The sequence below is a fragment of the Lotus japonicus genome, chromosome 6 (genome assembly GCF_012489685.1).
Source record: "Lotus japonicus ecotype B-129 chromosome 6, LjGifu_v1.2".
Classification (NCBI taxonomy): domain Eukaryota; kingdom Viridiplantae; phylum Streptophyta; class Magnoliopsida; order Fabales; family Fabaceae; genus Lotus; species Lotus japonicus.
This window is the reverse complement of record NC_080046.1, coordinates 55,843,867-55,859,145: the sequence shown is the minus strand read 5'-3', so window position 1 is coordinate 55,859,145 and position 15,279 is coordinate 55,843,867. Positions and strand designations below refer to the sequence as shown.

General features: G+C 33.4%; 2 protein-coding genes across 3 annotated transcripts; one reads left to right on the top strand and one right to left on the bottom strand.

The window, feature by feature from the left end:
• Positions 1-1,415: 1,415 nt before the first annotated feature.
• On the bottom strand, positions 1,416-6,258 carry LOC130722936 (uncharacterized). The gene is made up of 8 exons (XM_057573825.1): positions 6,116-6,258; positions 4,678-5,865; positions 4,440-4,561; positions 2,989-3,879; positions 2,242-2,674; positions 2,012-2,150; positions 1,787-1,880; positions 1,416-1,683 (listed from the first exon to the last, which is right to left on the bottom strand). Exons 1-8 carry the CDS (start codon positions 6,173-6,175, stop codon positions 1,566-1,568), a joined length of 3,045 nt encoding a protein of 1,014 aa, XP_057429808.1. The 5' UTR covers positions 6,176-6,258; the 3' UTR covers positions 1,416-1,565.
• Positions 6,259-6,360: 102 nt separating this feature from the next.
• LOC130722943 (uncharacterized) lies at positions 6,361-12,432 on the top strand. 2 transcript variants are annotated; one of them, XM_057573838.1, is made up of 3 exons: positions 6,361-6,614; positions 10,897-10,932; positions 11,435-12,432. In XM_057573838.1, the coding sequence occupies exons 1-3, from the start codon at positions 6,557-6,559 to the stop codon at positions 12,283-12,285; spliced, it is 945 nt and encodes a 314-aa protein (XP_057429821.1). In that variant the 5' UTR covers positions 6,361-6,556; the 3' UTR covers positions 12,286-12,432. The 2 variants fall into 2 exon arrangements, with proteins under 2 accessions (XP_057429821.1, XP_057429822.1); XM_057573839.1 differs by lacking the exon at positions 10,897-10,932.
• Positions 12,433-15,279: the final 2,847 nt, after the last annotated feature.

Genomic DNA, 15,279 nt, shown 5'->3' with positions numbered 1-15,279 from the left:
ATTGGAGGGATACATGTCTCTGTTTTATGTTCGATACATTACTTTACTTATCTTTCAGTTCTCATGAAAAAATATCTTCTGTTCGTGTGAACAAACATAAGCATTTGGACGGATTCTACCTCTGATACTCTTTCCTCCTGAGTGCATTTCCCTGTTCTCCTTAGGATGTTAATTGAATGGCCACACCCCACAAGAACTTAATGATGCATTGATGTAGTTTGCCGAATTTTAAGAAATTATTGACTGTGATGCAGCTATTCTTATTTTCTGAGATAGCATCTTGGACTCTTGGTAGCTTGATAGTACCAAGCGAGCTGGCATTGTCATTTCTGTGGATCAGGAATAGCACCTATGGTCAGGGTAAAGATACTGCTAGAGAAAAACTACACTGACCGGACTGAGAATTGAACCATGGTTCCTTTTTAAGAAATATGCACTAAATAGAGGAATGAGGAACATAATGCTGACATAGAGCCACCAACATAGTGTCACCATTGAGAGCGGGGTTTGTAACTTGCAAGAGAGTGCAAAATCAAATACTTTTGAATAAATGTCACCCCATTATCTGTACCTCATGTATGGACATACATTCTTGAGTGTAATGATTTATGACAATGTTTAGGGATGATACCTCGCATATTGAACTTGAATATGCAGTTAATATGTATATACCCTTATAATAACTCCCCTAAATCTGTTGGAGTGGAGTGCATTTCCACTTTTTCTGAAGCCTATAAAAAACCAGCAAATCTAATTTGAGAATGGAAGTTCCAATATTTTATTGAATTTCCAATCCCATTTCCTTGGACATTTTGTTTGAGAGCAGCCATTCATTTAAAATACAGTCATAATTGTACTGTTCATGACCAATAATATCTTGCTTGGTAGTTATGTCATCCGTTATATGGTCCTCTTCTAACGTCATTTAGTAGGTTTTGTTTTTGGATAGACATACTATGAGTAAACAGAGGGGGGTACAGCAGACATAAACAGTATAATTTCAGGCCACCATAGGATGTACTATGCACCCTCCTCTGCAAGTCTGCACGCTGCACAGTTTTCTTCCTTGTAATTAAAGAAGCATTAAGCACACATGGACTTGAAGGGTTTGTTTGGGGTTCTATGCAGTCTACTAGTCTCCTATTGAAACAGCCTATGTTTATTGTTCTAAAATTAGATTCTTCTGGATTCGTTTTCTTTGTTTTTAACACATCCCAGTTGCTGGAAGTGATGAAAGTTATTGTTGATATTCTGTTTTTTTTATTTCTTTTTAGCCTCAAGCAACATATTCCACTGGTCACAAAGCACACCCTGCTGCTATAAATCTTGTGTTAGTTTTTTTGTAAATCCTGGTAATATAAAAGACTTACTGAGAGTTCTACCGAAAACATATCAGCCGGAAAAAAAAGGTTAGATTTAAAACTATCAAATGTACAATGAAGTTTGTCATTTGAATTTCTCCTCAAAAAAATCATATACTTGAAAAGTATATGTGAAAAAGGAGAAACTCAATACTCCCTGTATGATGTTACATTGTTGTCATATCAGTTCACTATGTTTCAGGACTAAACATCAACGTATACACGAACAACATCTACTATTTTAGCTCGACATATTGGGCATTTCCCACTGTTCCATTGCAACTCATTGGCACACTTCAGACACGTACACATGTGTCCACACCTGTGAAAAAGTTGGTAACAACATGAGTTCAGTTCTACTGACTCTGCTATGATAATGGAAATAAAAATTTTCCAACAAGGTTTTTTCATTCAGAAGCATTTACCTGTATAAAACTGAGTCAACTTTCATATCGTAGCAAATGCAGCAGTTTCCTTTTTTAGGGGCCCTGTTATGAAACTTCTTTTCTTCTTTTTTAACTGCAATAGTATTTTACACAAATAGAGAAGATAGTGAGCATCAAAATGTATCAATATGAGAATAGAAAAGTTTAATCTTCTAGAAATATTCAGCTTTAACACAGGTAAGGTTGATGAAATGAAACACAAACCTGTGAGAACCTCTTGGTTCATGGCTTGTTGTAATTGCATCTGCATATCCATGCAGCTTTGTATAGATTTCCTTAGCTCAGACATCTCACGGTAAAGTTGCTCCATATTGCTTCTCATATCATATATGAGCTCCATTTCCTGTAAGCACAACAGTTTTGTGTTTAATGAGAGATACATGAATCTGGCTTGGTACATAGAAGGTAATACTAAATGGAAGCTTTGAACTCACAATTGAATTATGATGGGAGGATGAAGAGTTCCGGCGACTATCTCCATAAGACTGAGCTTGATAAGGTTGTGAGGATGTAGAAGCAACTCTATCAAAGTCATCGCTAGCTTCATGGTCTCTGAAACTCCATGCTAAGGAGGGATTAGAATAAACACCAACTTCATGCTCATGCTCATCCTCATCTTCTTTCTCCTCCTCCTCTTCTACTTCCTCTTCCATCCTCTCCTCCTCTTCATCCCCGCCTCTCTCTCTTCCTTCTTCTTGAGAAGGGCTGGCGGAATGCATGCGTTCTTTTAAAAATGCTATCAACCCTTGATTGTCTTCCTCATCATCTTCACTATTGATTAAATGTGTTTGTGTTCCCCTATGAGATTGCATCAATCTATCCATTGTTTCCCGGAAATCACTTGTAAGGAAAGTTGACACTGTTCTTCTGCAAATAAGTTATTTAACTTCAGATCTCTCATGTAACTTAGCGTCCAATATAAAATTATATTCAAAATTGACTTTTCACCCTCTAATAGCATGTTTGAATCATTTTCCTCAGAATCAATTCTCACACCTAGAAGCTACTCACAAAAGTTTTCCATCAGAATTGATTCTGACTTTTCAAACATGCACTAAGTCATATAATTTCTTGTTCACTTGTTCATCCAGTCATTCATGTTATTGAAAGGCCTTCTAGTTAACATTAATAGATATATACAAAGGATTAGGTGAAAACAAATTAGGGTTTTGCTTATATACCTCTCAAGAAGCTTCCTTATATCCTCTTTTTGAGAACCTGAGTCAAGCATCTCTCTATACCATGCTTGCCTACGTTCTTCCCAGTAGCTCTTAGGCCGAGATATTTCACTGATCCAATCATAATTAGTTTCACAATAATCCTGATCAATGACCAACTCTTCCACTAACTCTTCATAACTGCTTTCAGCATAGTCCTCTTCTACTGCATTGTCAAGACTGGTTTCAGCATGCTGCTGGTTACTTGCTTCTACCTCATCCACTGTTTCTTCATAACTGCTTTTGCTCATAGCATGCTGTTGGTTGCTGGTCTCTTCCTTGTCTGTCCTCTCATCTGGAATTGAATCAGGCCTGGATGTAGTTGCCTCAGCAGTTTCCTGCTTGACATCATACCGAGCCTCGAAACGTGTTTCTTGGAGTGTGATATCTGAACTTGGATGAGCTTCTTGTCTCTTATGATTTGCTTCTAACTCATCCAATGTTTCTTCATAACTGCTTTTGCTCATAGCATGCTGTTGGTTGCTGGTTTCTGCCTTGTCTGTCCTCTCATCTGGAATTGAATCAGGCCTGGATGTAGTTGCCTCAGCAGTTTCCTGCTTGACATCATGCCGAGCCTCAAAACGTGTTTCTTGGAGTGTGATATCTGAACTTGGATGAGCTTCTTGTCTCTTATGATCTTCGCTAGTCTTAGACACTGACTTTTGTGTGGATTCTGTAGATTGATTGGCAGTGCCATGAGATGTCTTGCTGCTTTTGTCTTTGTTGATTTGATCAACACTGGAAGAGTTATCCAATTGTGTGGTTTTGTTTGCTATCTCCTTATGAGGACTTTTTGGGCTTGCTACTTCTGCTTGGACTGTTTTTCTCTGTTCAGCTCCATTGCTAAATTTTTCCCTGCAATTTATAAAAACATTTGGCATTTAGTATCCTACTCAATTACTTAGTTGTGAATTTGTCATGAATCTTTCTGTCTTCATGTTATGGAAACCTAAATGAAGGTGCCACAAGGATGATAACCACTAGAAGAGTCAAAAGCTTGTATAAAATAGCAGAATTAGTTTATTCATCTGCTTTCCATAAAGTGGCATTCCTAGATAATAGAAATAGTGCATTAAATATAATAGTTCCTGCTATGAAGATACCATAAGGTTTTATATTGGCTATTGATTACCTAATAGGCTAATAAAATCTTCCTCATATAACCATATCATGTAACAAATACCACTACACACACATATATATAGATTTTGTACCTTGCAAAGTGCCACTTAATGAAACAAACTTCAAAAAAAAAAGTAACAATTTATAGAAGGAAATGCTTGATCAAACTGTGCAATAATAATCTTCTAAGTTCTCCTGGTAGACGTCTAAATTTCACTTTATGTAGTGTGATTCTTTCTAGACCAAAAGGGCAATTAGAGATCTTTCTATAATAAAAGAGTTCATTATCAAACCTTAGTTGCATAATTGCAGATCCCTGTGCTGGTTGTCTGTTCACTTCAGATGCTGTTGATTTCAAGCGGTAGGGCTCATTAACTACCACCCCACGTTGTAACAATCTAAGTCGAAGCGATGCCTGCAATGTGTGACACAAAGAAAACGAGTTTCAATTCAATGGAAACTCTTTAAAGAAACTCAAACATAGCATAACAAAAAGAAGAAGTAGAGGAAGAAGAATCCTCAGTTTTTTACCTGAATGCGACCTCTTTGTGTGAACTTGGAGACAGCTCCACGTTCTGAAAGGTTCTTCAGCTCCCCATGCCTGTCCTGCTCCAACTTCATGAGCAAATCATCGAACGCCTTGCGCCCTCTAACTCTCGGGGTACAAGTTACCTGGGGAAAAACTCTCTGTTCTGAATTCTCTGCTGCGGAAGGTGAATCTGCCACACTACTAGTACCACCACACCCTTCATGATCATTGTCATCATTCTGTGTTTGAAGCCTCTTTATGATGTTTGCAACACTGACCCTGTCGCTGCTCTCAGAAGAACTCCACCTCCCTCGTGGCGGCGAAACGGATTGATCACTACTCTGTCCTGTCTTGTCAGATTCCCAATCAGGGAACGGTTCCTCATTCCCTGAAGGCAGTTCACAACATTCCCCTGTTTCCCCTGTTTCTAACACTCTGCTTTGCTCTGCCACAGAGAAAGTAATTTCAATGCTGCTGGTAGCAGAATTGGAACTGGACCTCTCAATTGGTGTGTTGGGCTTGGATACACTGGACTTGTTCAGCCTCTTCTCCCATATCTGAACCAGGGAAGATGCACCAAGCTTTGTCTTTGCAAATTCAGATGAAAACTCATCAGAATTAGAACTAGATGTTCTTGTAAGAATGCTGTTGTTGTTGTTGCTATTGTTGTCAATGGCTAACAACTCAGCCTCCTCGTTCTCCAACGTCGACACCATCTGGCGAGCTTGTTTCGCTGCCCATCGATCAAGAAGACGAGAGTGTCTCGGGCTGATCAAGGAAGCCAAAGAAGATTCATTATTGTCATTGCTGTTGTTGATGTTGCTGTGATTGTTTCTCTTGAAACGGAGCCTCGCAAGATTGTTGCTATTTGCAGGCTTTGAAACCCAAGAAGCTGCAGCATTGTTCATCTGATTCTGTTCCTTATTCTCATTTGTTGCAGAGTCAGAGGATATGGTGGAGATGCATGTGTTGAGGTGGTCCATGACAAAGTTCTTGATGTTTTTTTGGAAACCGGTGGATTCCCTGCATCCATCGCGGCGATTACGGTCCCTCAGAACACAACCGAAAGGCGAAGAAGAAGCGATTTCAACTTGGGAAGAAGCCATTTTTGGTTGTTCTGTTCTTCTTTTTCTTCTGGCTTTCTTGGTTGGTGTTCTATTGTTCAATCCTTCACGAGGGTTTGTGCAAACCTGAAACAGAAAGCATAGGAACCCATTTCAGGGAAGTGGGTGGTGGGGAGATTGAAGACATTGTCATCTCGTGAAACTGTTCACGAAAAATCTCTCATCTCATCCTCAAAAAAACAGAAAGATAGAAAGAAAACAAAAAAACAGAGCAATGTGAAACAGAGGAGGAGAAGATGAAGGAGAAACAATCGTTTGTTGGACGAAAACATAGGAGCAGTTTAAGGTGCATAAATGCTAAATAAATCACCATTACCTCATTAGCGTTTTCTTTGCCTAAATTTGGAGCTCTTGCATGGTAACCGATATGAACCATGATATGATAAAATGAGGTCAGTTTTTTTCTTCTAAATTCTGTTTTGTCTTCTTGATTGGTGGATAGAGCGTGTGGCTAAAATTGGAACAAGCGTTGTTGGTTTTGGTTAGTGATAGAATTATAGAAACAAGGGTTTGACTTGTATGTGAGGTTACATGAAAATGACGAAAACTTAGAAGATGATGAGTGGTGTTATAAATGTAACAATGTGAGGAATATAGTTTGGAATGGATTTTGGAAGACGTTGGATTTGAGCCGTTGAGATTGTGGGGACATTGATTAAGGTATAAAGGAAAGGAGAAAATGCAACAGAGAGAGCGTCTTTGGGTACATTAAATTCACTAAACATATCACTTTCTCCTTTATCACATTACATCTACTATGATGAGGGGTGGTGGTGGACTGGTGGTGTTACCATTTTCATTCTGGTTCTCTACAAGTTTGTTTTCTCACTTTCTACACGTTTTGTTGCATGATTTTGGATAAGCTTCCATTTTTCATAAACACTTTTTTTAACCCTGTGGATAAATTAACAAGGAGAAAACACTCCAAACGAAATATTTTAACAAATTGTTATTTTCTTCTTTTGATCTTTGGTTGTTAGAAATAAAGCTTCATTCACACTCCTTTAAAATCGAGTATGAAGTGAAAGAAAAGAGATATGTATGAAGTAAAAAAGAGAAAGTAAGAGGTGAGAGTGAGAAAATAGAGACATGAACCATATGATCATAAACTTTGTCCTCACACGACATGTCTTTAGCCATTTGATCACGTTTAATTGTAGTATGCATCTTCGAGTGCGGCTTTGTTAACGGTATAAAAAATATCAATAAAATAAGTATGTTTGATTTGAGGATTTTTTTTGGAAAAATGAGTAGGTTTTTTTTATAAAGAAGGTTAAATTTGGCACTATCGAATTGAAACTTTGCACTTTGCCATGTGCCAAGTTCAGTGTCCAATGATGAAAAATAATCCATGAAAATAATTTTGTTTTATATTGGCGCTTATTTTTAACATAATAGAAATTCCAAATCATTAAAATTACATTTTTATATTATATGATTTATTTATTTATTAAATTTTAGATACGATTTATTATTTATGAAACCTTCTTCTTTAATATATATAGATGAATTATAGTTTATTAGAAGAAAATAATAGTCATTTAGGATAGGAGATAAAATACTTATTTTGCTTTTAGCAAGCCTATTTGTCCTCTAGCGAAAGTGCCTCGACCTCGCGGAAGGCCCAAGAAAGTGAAGCGAGATGGGAAAAAAAACGGATGATAGAAGAGAGGGTATGTTGTAGGGGTGTACAAGACCCGGCCCTACCCGCCAACCCGGCCCGGCCCAAGCTTTTAGGGCCGGGTTGAACCCGGCCCGATCATTAAAAGAGACCGGGTTCGGGTTGATCTTTGAGTTACCCGACTTCGGGTAGGGTCGGGTTCGGGTTGACACTCGGGTCACCCGGCCCGTCCCACATATATATTTTATAAAATTTTAATTTGTTATAGTGATTAAAATGTGATACATGGTGCTCAAATTTATCTTACCATGTAGATGAAATTAAAATGTTTAACATTTACCTTATGAATTAAATAAAAGTTGGTCAAACTATTGACACTTTCATGCTCTAACAAGAGAAAATCATGTGTGTGTATTATGCATATGTGAAACAAGTGAAGAAATGATCAAACAAAATGTAAGCCTCTCAAGTGCAATAGATTATGAAAGAATTGGATTCTTTCAAGTTATTTCTCCTAAAAAATAGTTCTAACTTATAACTCTTTTAGTATGTTATTATCTACAATTAGTATCAAATAGTCTTAAACTTATTGTCCATCGGGCCAACCCGGTCCCGTCCTACATAGACCCGTCCTAAATTGGACCCGCATAATGTCGGGTTGCTTCGGGTCTAGGGACGGGTTAGGGTCTATGAATTGACCCGATCAATATTTAGGGCCGGGTTATGGTTAACCAAAACCCGTCCCAACCCATCCCTTGTACACCCCTAGTACTATGTTGTGACTCTGAGTTGGTGGATGGGGTGAAAGATTTTGCTGTCATGGGTAATGAGCTAACGCTTTTGGAGCCGCAGAGCAGTGAGCCTCATAGTGTTCTGACTAGGGTGAGGTGCGCTCTTTTAGTGGGGAAAATGTGTGGTATGGTTTATGATTGTTCTGACGAGAGTGCTCTTCAAGGTCTAGTGGCTCAAATTAGTGCGCGCAGATTGGGATAGGGACCCTTGGAGCCTATCACAATTAGTATTTCTGGCAGGTTCTTTGCTCTTGGGTTAGCCTTTAGGTTGAGTTTTCTTATGTGGTAGTCTTCTGTGTATATTCTCGATCATGGTTCTGTTGGGCGTTTTTATCTCAGGTTTTTTGGGGTTGGCGTTTCAATGTTAGGTGATTAACTTTTTTGTTATACTAGCTAATCACCTTTTTGCCCTGTACTCTTTTGTGCTTTGTTCCCAGAGCTTTTCCTTAATATACCTTTATGCTTTCTAAAAAAAATTAGAGTAGGTAATTAATTTTTTTCGTAATATATGAAACTTTTAATTATTTCACAAAATTGATATCTTGTAAATCATAAAAATAAACATATAACATTTGTTTTTTTTTTGAAAGTAACATATAACATTTGTGTTATTAGCTATTTTAGTTTATTACCATAGGAGATAATAAATTGAATTTTCTTTCCTTTTGTGACGGTACTTGAATAATTTCAATGAAATTTAAATTATATATGGTATAAAATTAATTTCTTTGCAATAATAAAACCTTTAATTATTTTTTAAAAATATTTAGTAAAGTATTTGAAAAACACATTAACTCGTGTAAACATGCAATTGAATGTTGTTGACATGCAATCGTTTCTCGAACCGATAACAACATCAGTAGAAAGAAACATTTTAAAAAATATAACATTTGTGTTATTAGCTATTTTAGTTCATTGACATTTTTCATCAACAAAAATATTATCCATTTGAGATTGGAGATAACATTGATTTTTCTTTTCATTTGTGTAAGTCATTTTAATGTAATTGCCTTTTTAAATAATATGGTTTAAAATTAATTTCTTCAAAATAAATTTAAATATTAATTATTTCACAAAATGACATTTTGTAAAGTATAATATAAACATAACATTTTCGTTATTATCTATTTTAGTAAAATTTAAATGATATGGTAAAATTAATTTCTTTAATTCCCTTTAATTACTCTTAATATATTAAAATTCTAATTAATTTGCAACAAGTATATTTTGAATTTTTTAAAATAAACATATAACATCAAAGTTATTAATTTGTTTATTTTATTAGCAATTTTTTATCAACAAAAATGATAGCTATTTAAGATAGGAGATGGCACATTGATTTTTCTTTTCATTCATTGAGTAGGTAATCTTTCAGTGTATTTTTATTTTTAAATTATATATTTTCTTTAATTTCATCATAATATATTACACTTTAAATTATTTTACAATAAAGATATTTTGTAAAGTACTAAAATAAACATATAACATTCTTGCTATTGCCTACTTTAGTTTATTACCTATCATATATTAATTTTTCTTTTCATTTTAGAAGGTACTTGAACCATTTGAATGTAAATTTTTTTTTAATTTATATGGTTTGAAATTAGTTTCTTTAATCTCTGCATCATATATTAAACTTTTCATTATTTTACCATAAGTGTTTTGTAAAGGATTAAAATCACATATAAAATTCATCTCATTAATTATTGAGAGCTGCTAAGTGTTACGAAAGTGTGGATTGAGGATGTGCTTCGTGAAGGTGTTTCTTTTGTAATGTCCGACATTACAACCTCAGCTGTGGCTGTGCCAGTTTCTAATAAATTAAGTTGCAGGCTGATTTAAAAAAAAAAAAAAAAGGTTTTACAAAACACAAAAGCACAAACATGTCTCCGTAATATTTGCTGTTGTTACATGGAAAACACGGTCAAAGTGGTATAACTTGGAAATGATTGACATGGTTTTGTGTTTGTAACATTAATGATTTCGGTTAATTACCTTAGTTTATTAGCCATTTTTTATCAACACAAATAATAGCCATTTAAGATAGGAGGTAACATATTGATTTTTCTTTTCATTTGAGTAGGTTCTTAAAGCGTTTTAATTAATATCATTTTTAAATTATATGGTTTGAATTTTTTTTTAAACGTTGAACTATATGGTTTGAATTTTTTTTTTAACATTAATTTATTTGTTCTTAATATGTTAAAATTTTAATTATTTCACCAAATGATATTTTTTAAAGTATAATATAAACATAACATTTGTGTTATTACCAATTTTAGTTCATTTAAAAAAAAACCTATTTTAGCTCATTAGCCCTTTTAATCAACAAAAATAATAGTCATTTATGATAGGAACATTATGTTGAATTCGCTTTCCATTTGCATCGTAATTAAATCCTTAATGTAATTTCATTTTTAAATTACATGGTTCGAAATTAATTTCTTCACAATACATTGAACTTTAATTATTTTACAACAATGATCTTTTGTAAAGTATTAAGATAAACATATAACATTCGTGTAATTAATCTTTTTGTTTATTAGTAATTTTTTATCAACCAAAATGATAGCTATTTAATCTCCTCATCCCGCATTTACCATCAATCTCTTCCTCTTCTTAACTATCCAATATCTCGTCCTCTTTCTTACAATTTCTCTCATCCTTTTCCTCGCCATCACGCAGATTACATTGCATTTCAAGTTTTCTTCCTTCAGTTAGGTGAGCTCTTTTCCTTCTTCTTTGTTAGTTTTTCTTATTTAATTATTTTCTCCCACCTATGTTGTCTACTAGGACACTCGCCATGTTAAAGTTTTTTCTTAACATTATCTTAGTTTCATGTGAAGTGTAGTTCTGAAATTCAATTTTCGTAGGTATTTTATAGTTTTGAAAAATAGAATTACGTAATGTAACATTTGGTAGAAATAGCTTGTTTACAACTACCAGATTCTAAGCTCCAATTCTGAAAACTAGAATCATGTAATCTTGGATCAATAAGTTAAAATTCTAATTTCTTATGTACTCTAAGGTTTCGAAAACTAGAATTAGGTAGTGTTGTGTCATTAAAATAATGACTTCTAATTTCCAGATCCTTAGAACACATATTGGAAACTACAATTTGATAACTTTAATTCAAGGGTTTTTTATAAGAATTTTATATATTGTTTCAATGTTTAGTTTAACTATATGATAATTTTAGCCACTTGAATTTATTTTCTTGTAGATATGGTTAGAGCTAGAGGTGACGGTTATGCAGGTGGTTCCGCACCACGCGTTCCACCATATGTGTCCACTCATAGAGCACATGCAGCTGCTCATGTTGAGCAACCATTACCACAATTAGTGAAGAGGAAAAGGAGCAAGAGATCTCGCACTGGTAAAGGTCCCAACTCCACCGCTGCCATAAAAATGCTTTCAAGAGACTTGTTAGTAGAGGTGATTACAATTGTGGCCTCACAATCTATCATCGACCTTCACTCCATCAAAATGTGTTGCAAAGATTTTCTTGATGCTGCTGAAGATGATTATGTTTGGAGAAGAGTTTCTTTGGACACATTCCCATTAATCCATTGGCTTCCTAATGACAACACATCATCGTTCTTGAACCGTTGCATGGAATGTGGAAACATGGAGAGCTTGTACAGAGAAGGGCTGCGAAAATATTTTGATTATTCAAATGGAAAGATTGATGGTCTTGAGATCTTGAAGGTAGCTGCTGAAAATGGTCACATGGAAGCCAAATATGTGTGTGGTATGATTTCACTATGCTCTGAAAATGATGATTTGAGAAAACAAGGACTTAAGTTCATGCGTTTTCTGAGGAAGTCCAAGTGTGTTGTAGCTTCGAGAAATAAAGTGAAAAAATTATTGGGCTTTATGTGGAAAAATAATGGAATATTGGGGCGCAATCAAAGTCCTCTATGTATCTCCAAAAGCACATGCAAAGGGTGGAGAGTAAAGATGGATAAATGGACATTAATAGATGATGATGATGATGATGTTATTAGCTCATATGAATATTGTAGATGGGATCATGAGTTAGAGCATTTTTACCGGTTGTTCAATATTCACTAGTATGCTTGAATTTTCATCTTAGTTGTATGGGGTTTGCTTTTGCCCTTGGGTTTTTGAATTTTCTTGTGGTTTTATGTTGAGAGGTTTGGTTTTTATGGATATTGGTCCTATGATCGGTTTGTTTTCACCATGGCAATGCCTATTTTTAATTTGAGGTTTTATCCTTATTTGGTTGTGTGGTTTATTTTTTTTGAGAGAATTTGTATCTCAACCTGATTATTATTTGATAAATCTTTTGCTTTAAAAAATATAATAAAATGTATCAAGAAGCGAGGTAGTTTTTCATTGAATTTTACATTTGTTATTTGTTTTATATTTGTTGCAACCATGATTAAAAAAATCCTAAATATTTTCAAAAGGGAATTATTATTTTTTATATTATAAAGTAAACATTATAATAATTATATGTCAGTTTAAAATTTATTTTTGAATTAATTTATTAATTCTATATTAATAAATTATTTAATAAATAATAGTATTATATTTAAAAGATATATTTAATTATTATCGGGCCGTTTTTTAAGACATTGGCCATAACATATTGACTTTCTTTATTTGAGTAGGTACTTGAATCATTTTGATGTAATTTCATTTTTCATTTATATGGTTTGAAATTAATTTATTCATTATATATATATATATTAACTTTTAATTATTTTACAACAACATTACTTTGTAAAGTATTAAAATAAACATATAACATTCTCGTTATTAGCTGTTTTAGTTTATTAGCTATTTTTATCAACAAAAAATAATAGCCATTTAAGATATATAGGAGATAACATATTTATTTTGTCTTTCATTTGAGTAGGACTTGAATCATTTCAATGTAATTTATTTTTTCAATTATATGGTCTGAGTTTATTTCTTAAATTTATTTTTAATATTTTAATTAATTTTCAACAAGGATATTTTGTAAGGAATTAATGTAACATTTGTGTTATTACCTATTTTAGTTTATTAGCCATTCATTATCAAAAAAAAAAAAATTTAAGAGATAGCGCGCATATTTATTTTGTTTTCCATTTGACTAGGTAAATGAATTATTTTAATGTAATTTCATTTTCTTTTTTTACAATGAGTGGTCAAAAGAAACCATGCGCACTAAGGCGAGAGGGGAACAACAAGGAGTGACATTCTCCAAAGGGGAAATCAAAAAGATGTTCACCAAGCTGGAGAGTCAGGCCATGGCTTAAAATCAATTTAAATTTTTTGTCGTAATTTATTAAATTTATAATTATTATACAACAAGAATATTATGTAAAGTATAAAAATAAACATCGGTTTGTTTCAATGCTTGTATTTGGACCGATCTTTTGGCCGCTTTATTTGAATGAAATTTCCATTTGACCATAAAAAAATAAAAATTAACATATAACGTTGATGTTGTTAATATGTTGTTAATCTGAATAATGTTTCATTCACACCTTTTTTTGAGGTGGAGGGAGGTGGAATGAAGAGAGAGATAATAAGAAAAGAAAAAGTATGAGAGCGAAAATATAAGATGTGATAGATGATAAGAGGAGAGAGATATAAATAAAAATATGTGGAAATGAAGTGTTTAGAAAATGAGGTGTGTAGATATCATTATTGCGTTAATATTTTAGTTCATTTGTTTCAAAATCTTTAGTTCATTAGCCATTATTTAACGACGTGAAAGTCTTATTTTGATACTTTAGTCCCTGGACATTCATGTGGTGTAAAAAAATAATTAGTTAGATTTTCTTCAATTTGTATGAATTAGCTATTAGTTTTTTTTTTTTGAAATGAGCTATTAGTTAATTGCGTGGTTAGTTTTATTCAATTTATAATGTCTTATCATGTACATTATTTTTTTAGCTTCTTGTGATTAATATCACATTTAAGAGTGAGGTCCTTGAAGTTCAAAAAAGAGTGAGGTTCTTTTTTTTTTTTTTTTGATTGAAATGAAAGAGTGAGGTTCTTAAGTGAACATTATTTAAAATAAAATTTAAATACTTTTTAAGACTTTTAAGTTTAAATATTTATGGTTTTGGTCAAGGACCAAAAAAAAAAAATATTTATGATGGTTGGGATCAAATGCAGCATATTAATTTGGAAAATGTTTTAGTTAACCTTGCTGGGCTATGGGTGGTTCATTGGCATTTGTTCTGGCTGTGTGTGCTTTGGTGGGTTATAGCACGGTAGACGTCCTAGCGTTTTTGATGTACTCTTTTTCCTATTCTAGATTTTTATCCTTAAATGAGTTTTTCCTATGAAAGTTTTAATGAGGCACAAGCGCTAGACGTGGGTTCTCTCATGGGATGATGCTCCGATATAACTTATCTTTGAGAGAGTTGTTCTCAGGAAGTTTTTGTTATTAATAATATTTCAGTTTTGCTGTCAAAATAAAAGTTTAAATATTTATTTTTAATTCTATGTAACTAAAAAAATATTTTTTTAAAAATAATGTTTTATATATTTATAGTAAAATTTAAAAAGTATACTTTTGTATAACTATTATTTATTGATCTTAAATTTACAGTATAAATTATATTTAAAAATAATATTTTATCATAATTTCTATTTCAAGTTTAAATATTTTTAAAAATGTTTTCGTGCATTCCACGTGCATTTTGCTCATACTTTAATTGTTGCTATCTAGCCGAAGGAAGTGATGACAACCCCTAAAAAGAGCAACAACAAAAAAACATGAGTTTCAAAGCTAAGACATAAAGCCAGACTAGCCAGCCAATCCGCAATTGAATTTGCTTCTCTAGAGCGTTGGAGAAGCTAATCCCACCATGCAACAACGCCTTGACCAATACGCCCTATAATCTCTCCATAAGTTTTGAGCTATCAATTGTAAGCTAATTTATTAGTTTTGAAGTATCTTATTAGTTGGTTTTGTCAAACATGTCATAAGCATTCATCCATAAGCTAATATGAGAAATTTATAAAAATATGGTCAAAAAGTCTTGGTTGCGAGATGCCTAAAATCCGGAGAGATCTCCATATTGGGCATAGAGCAAACCA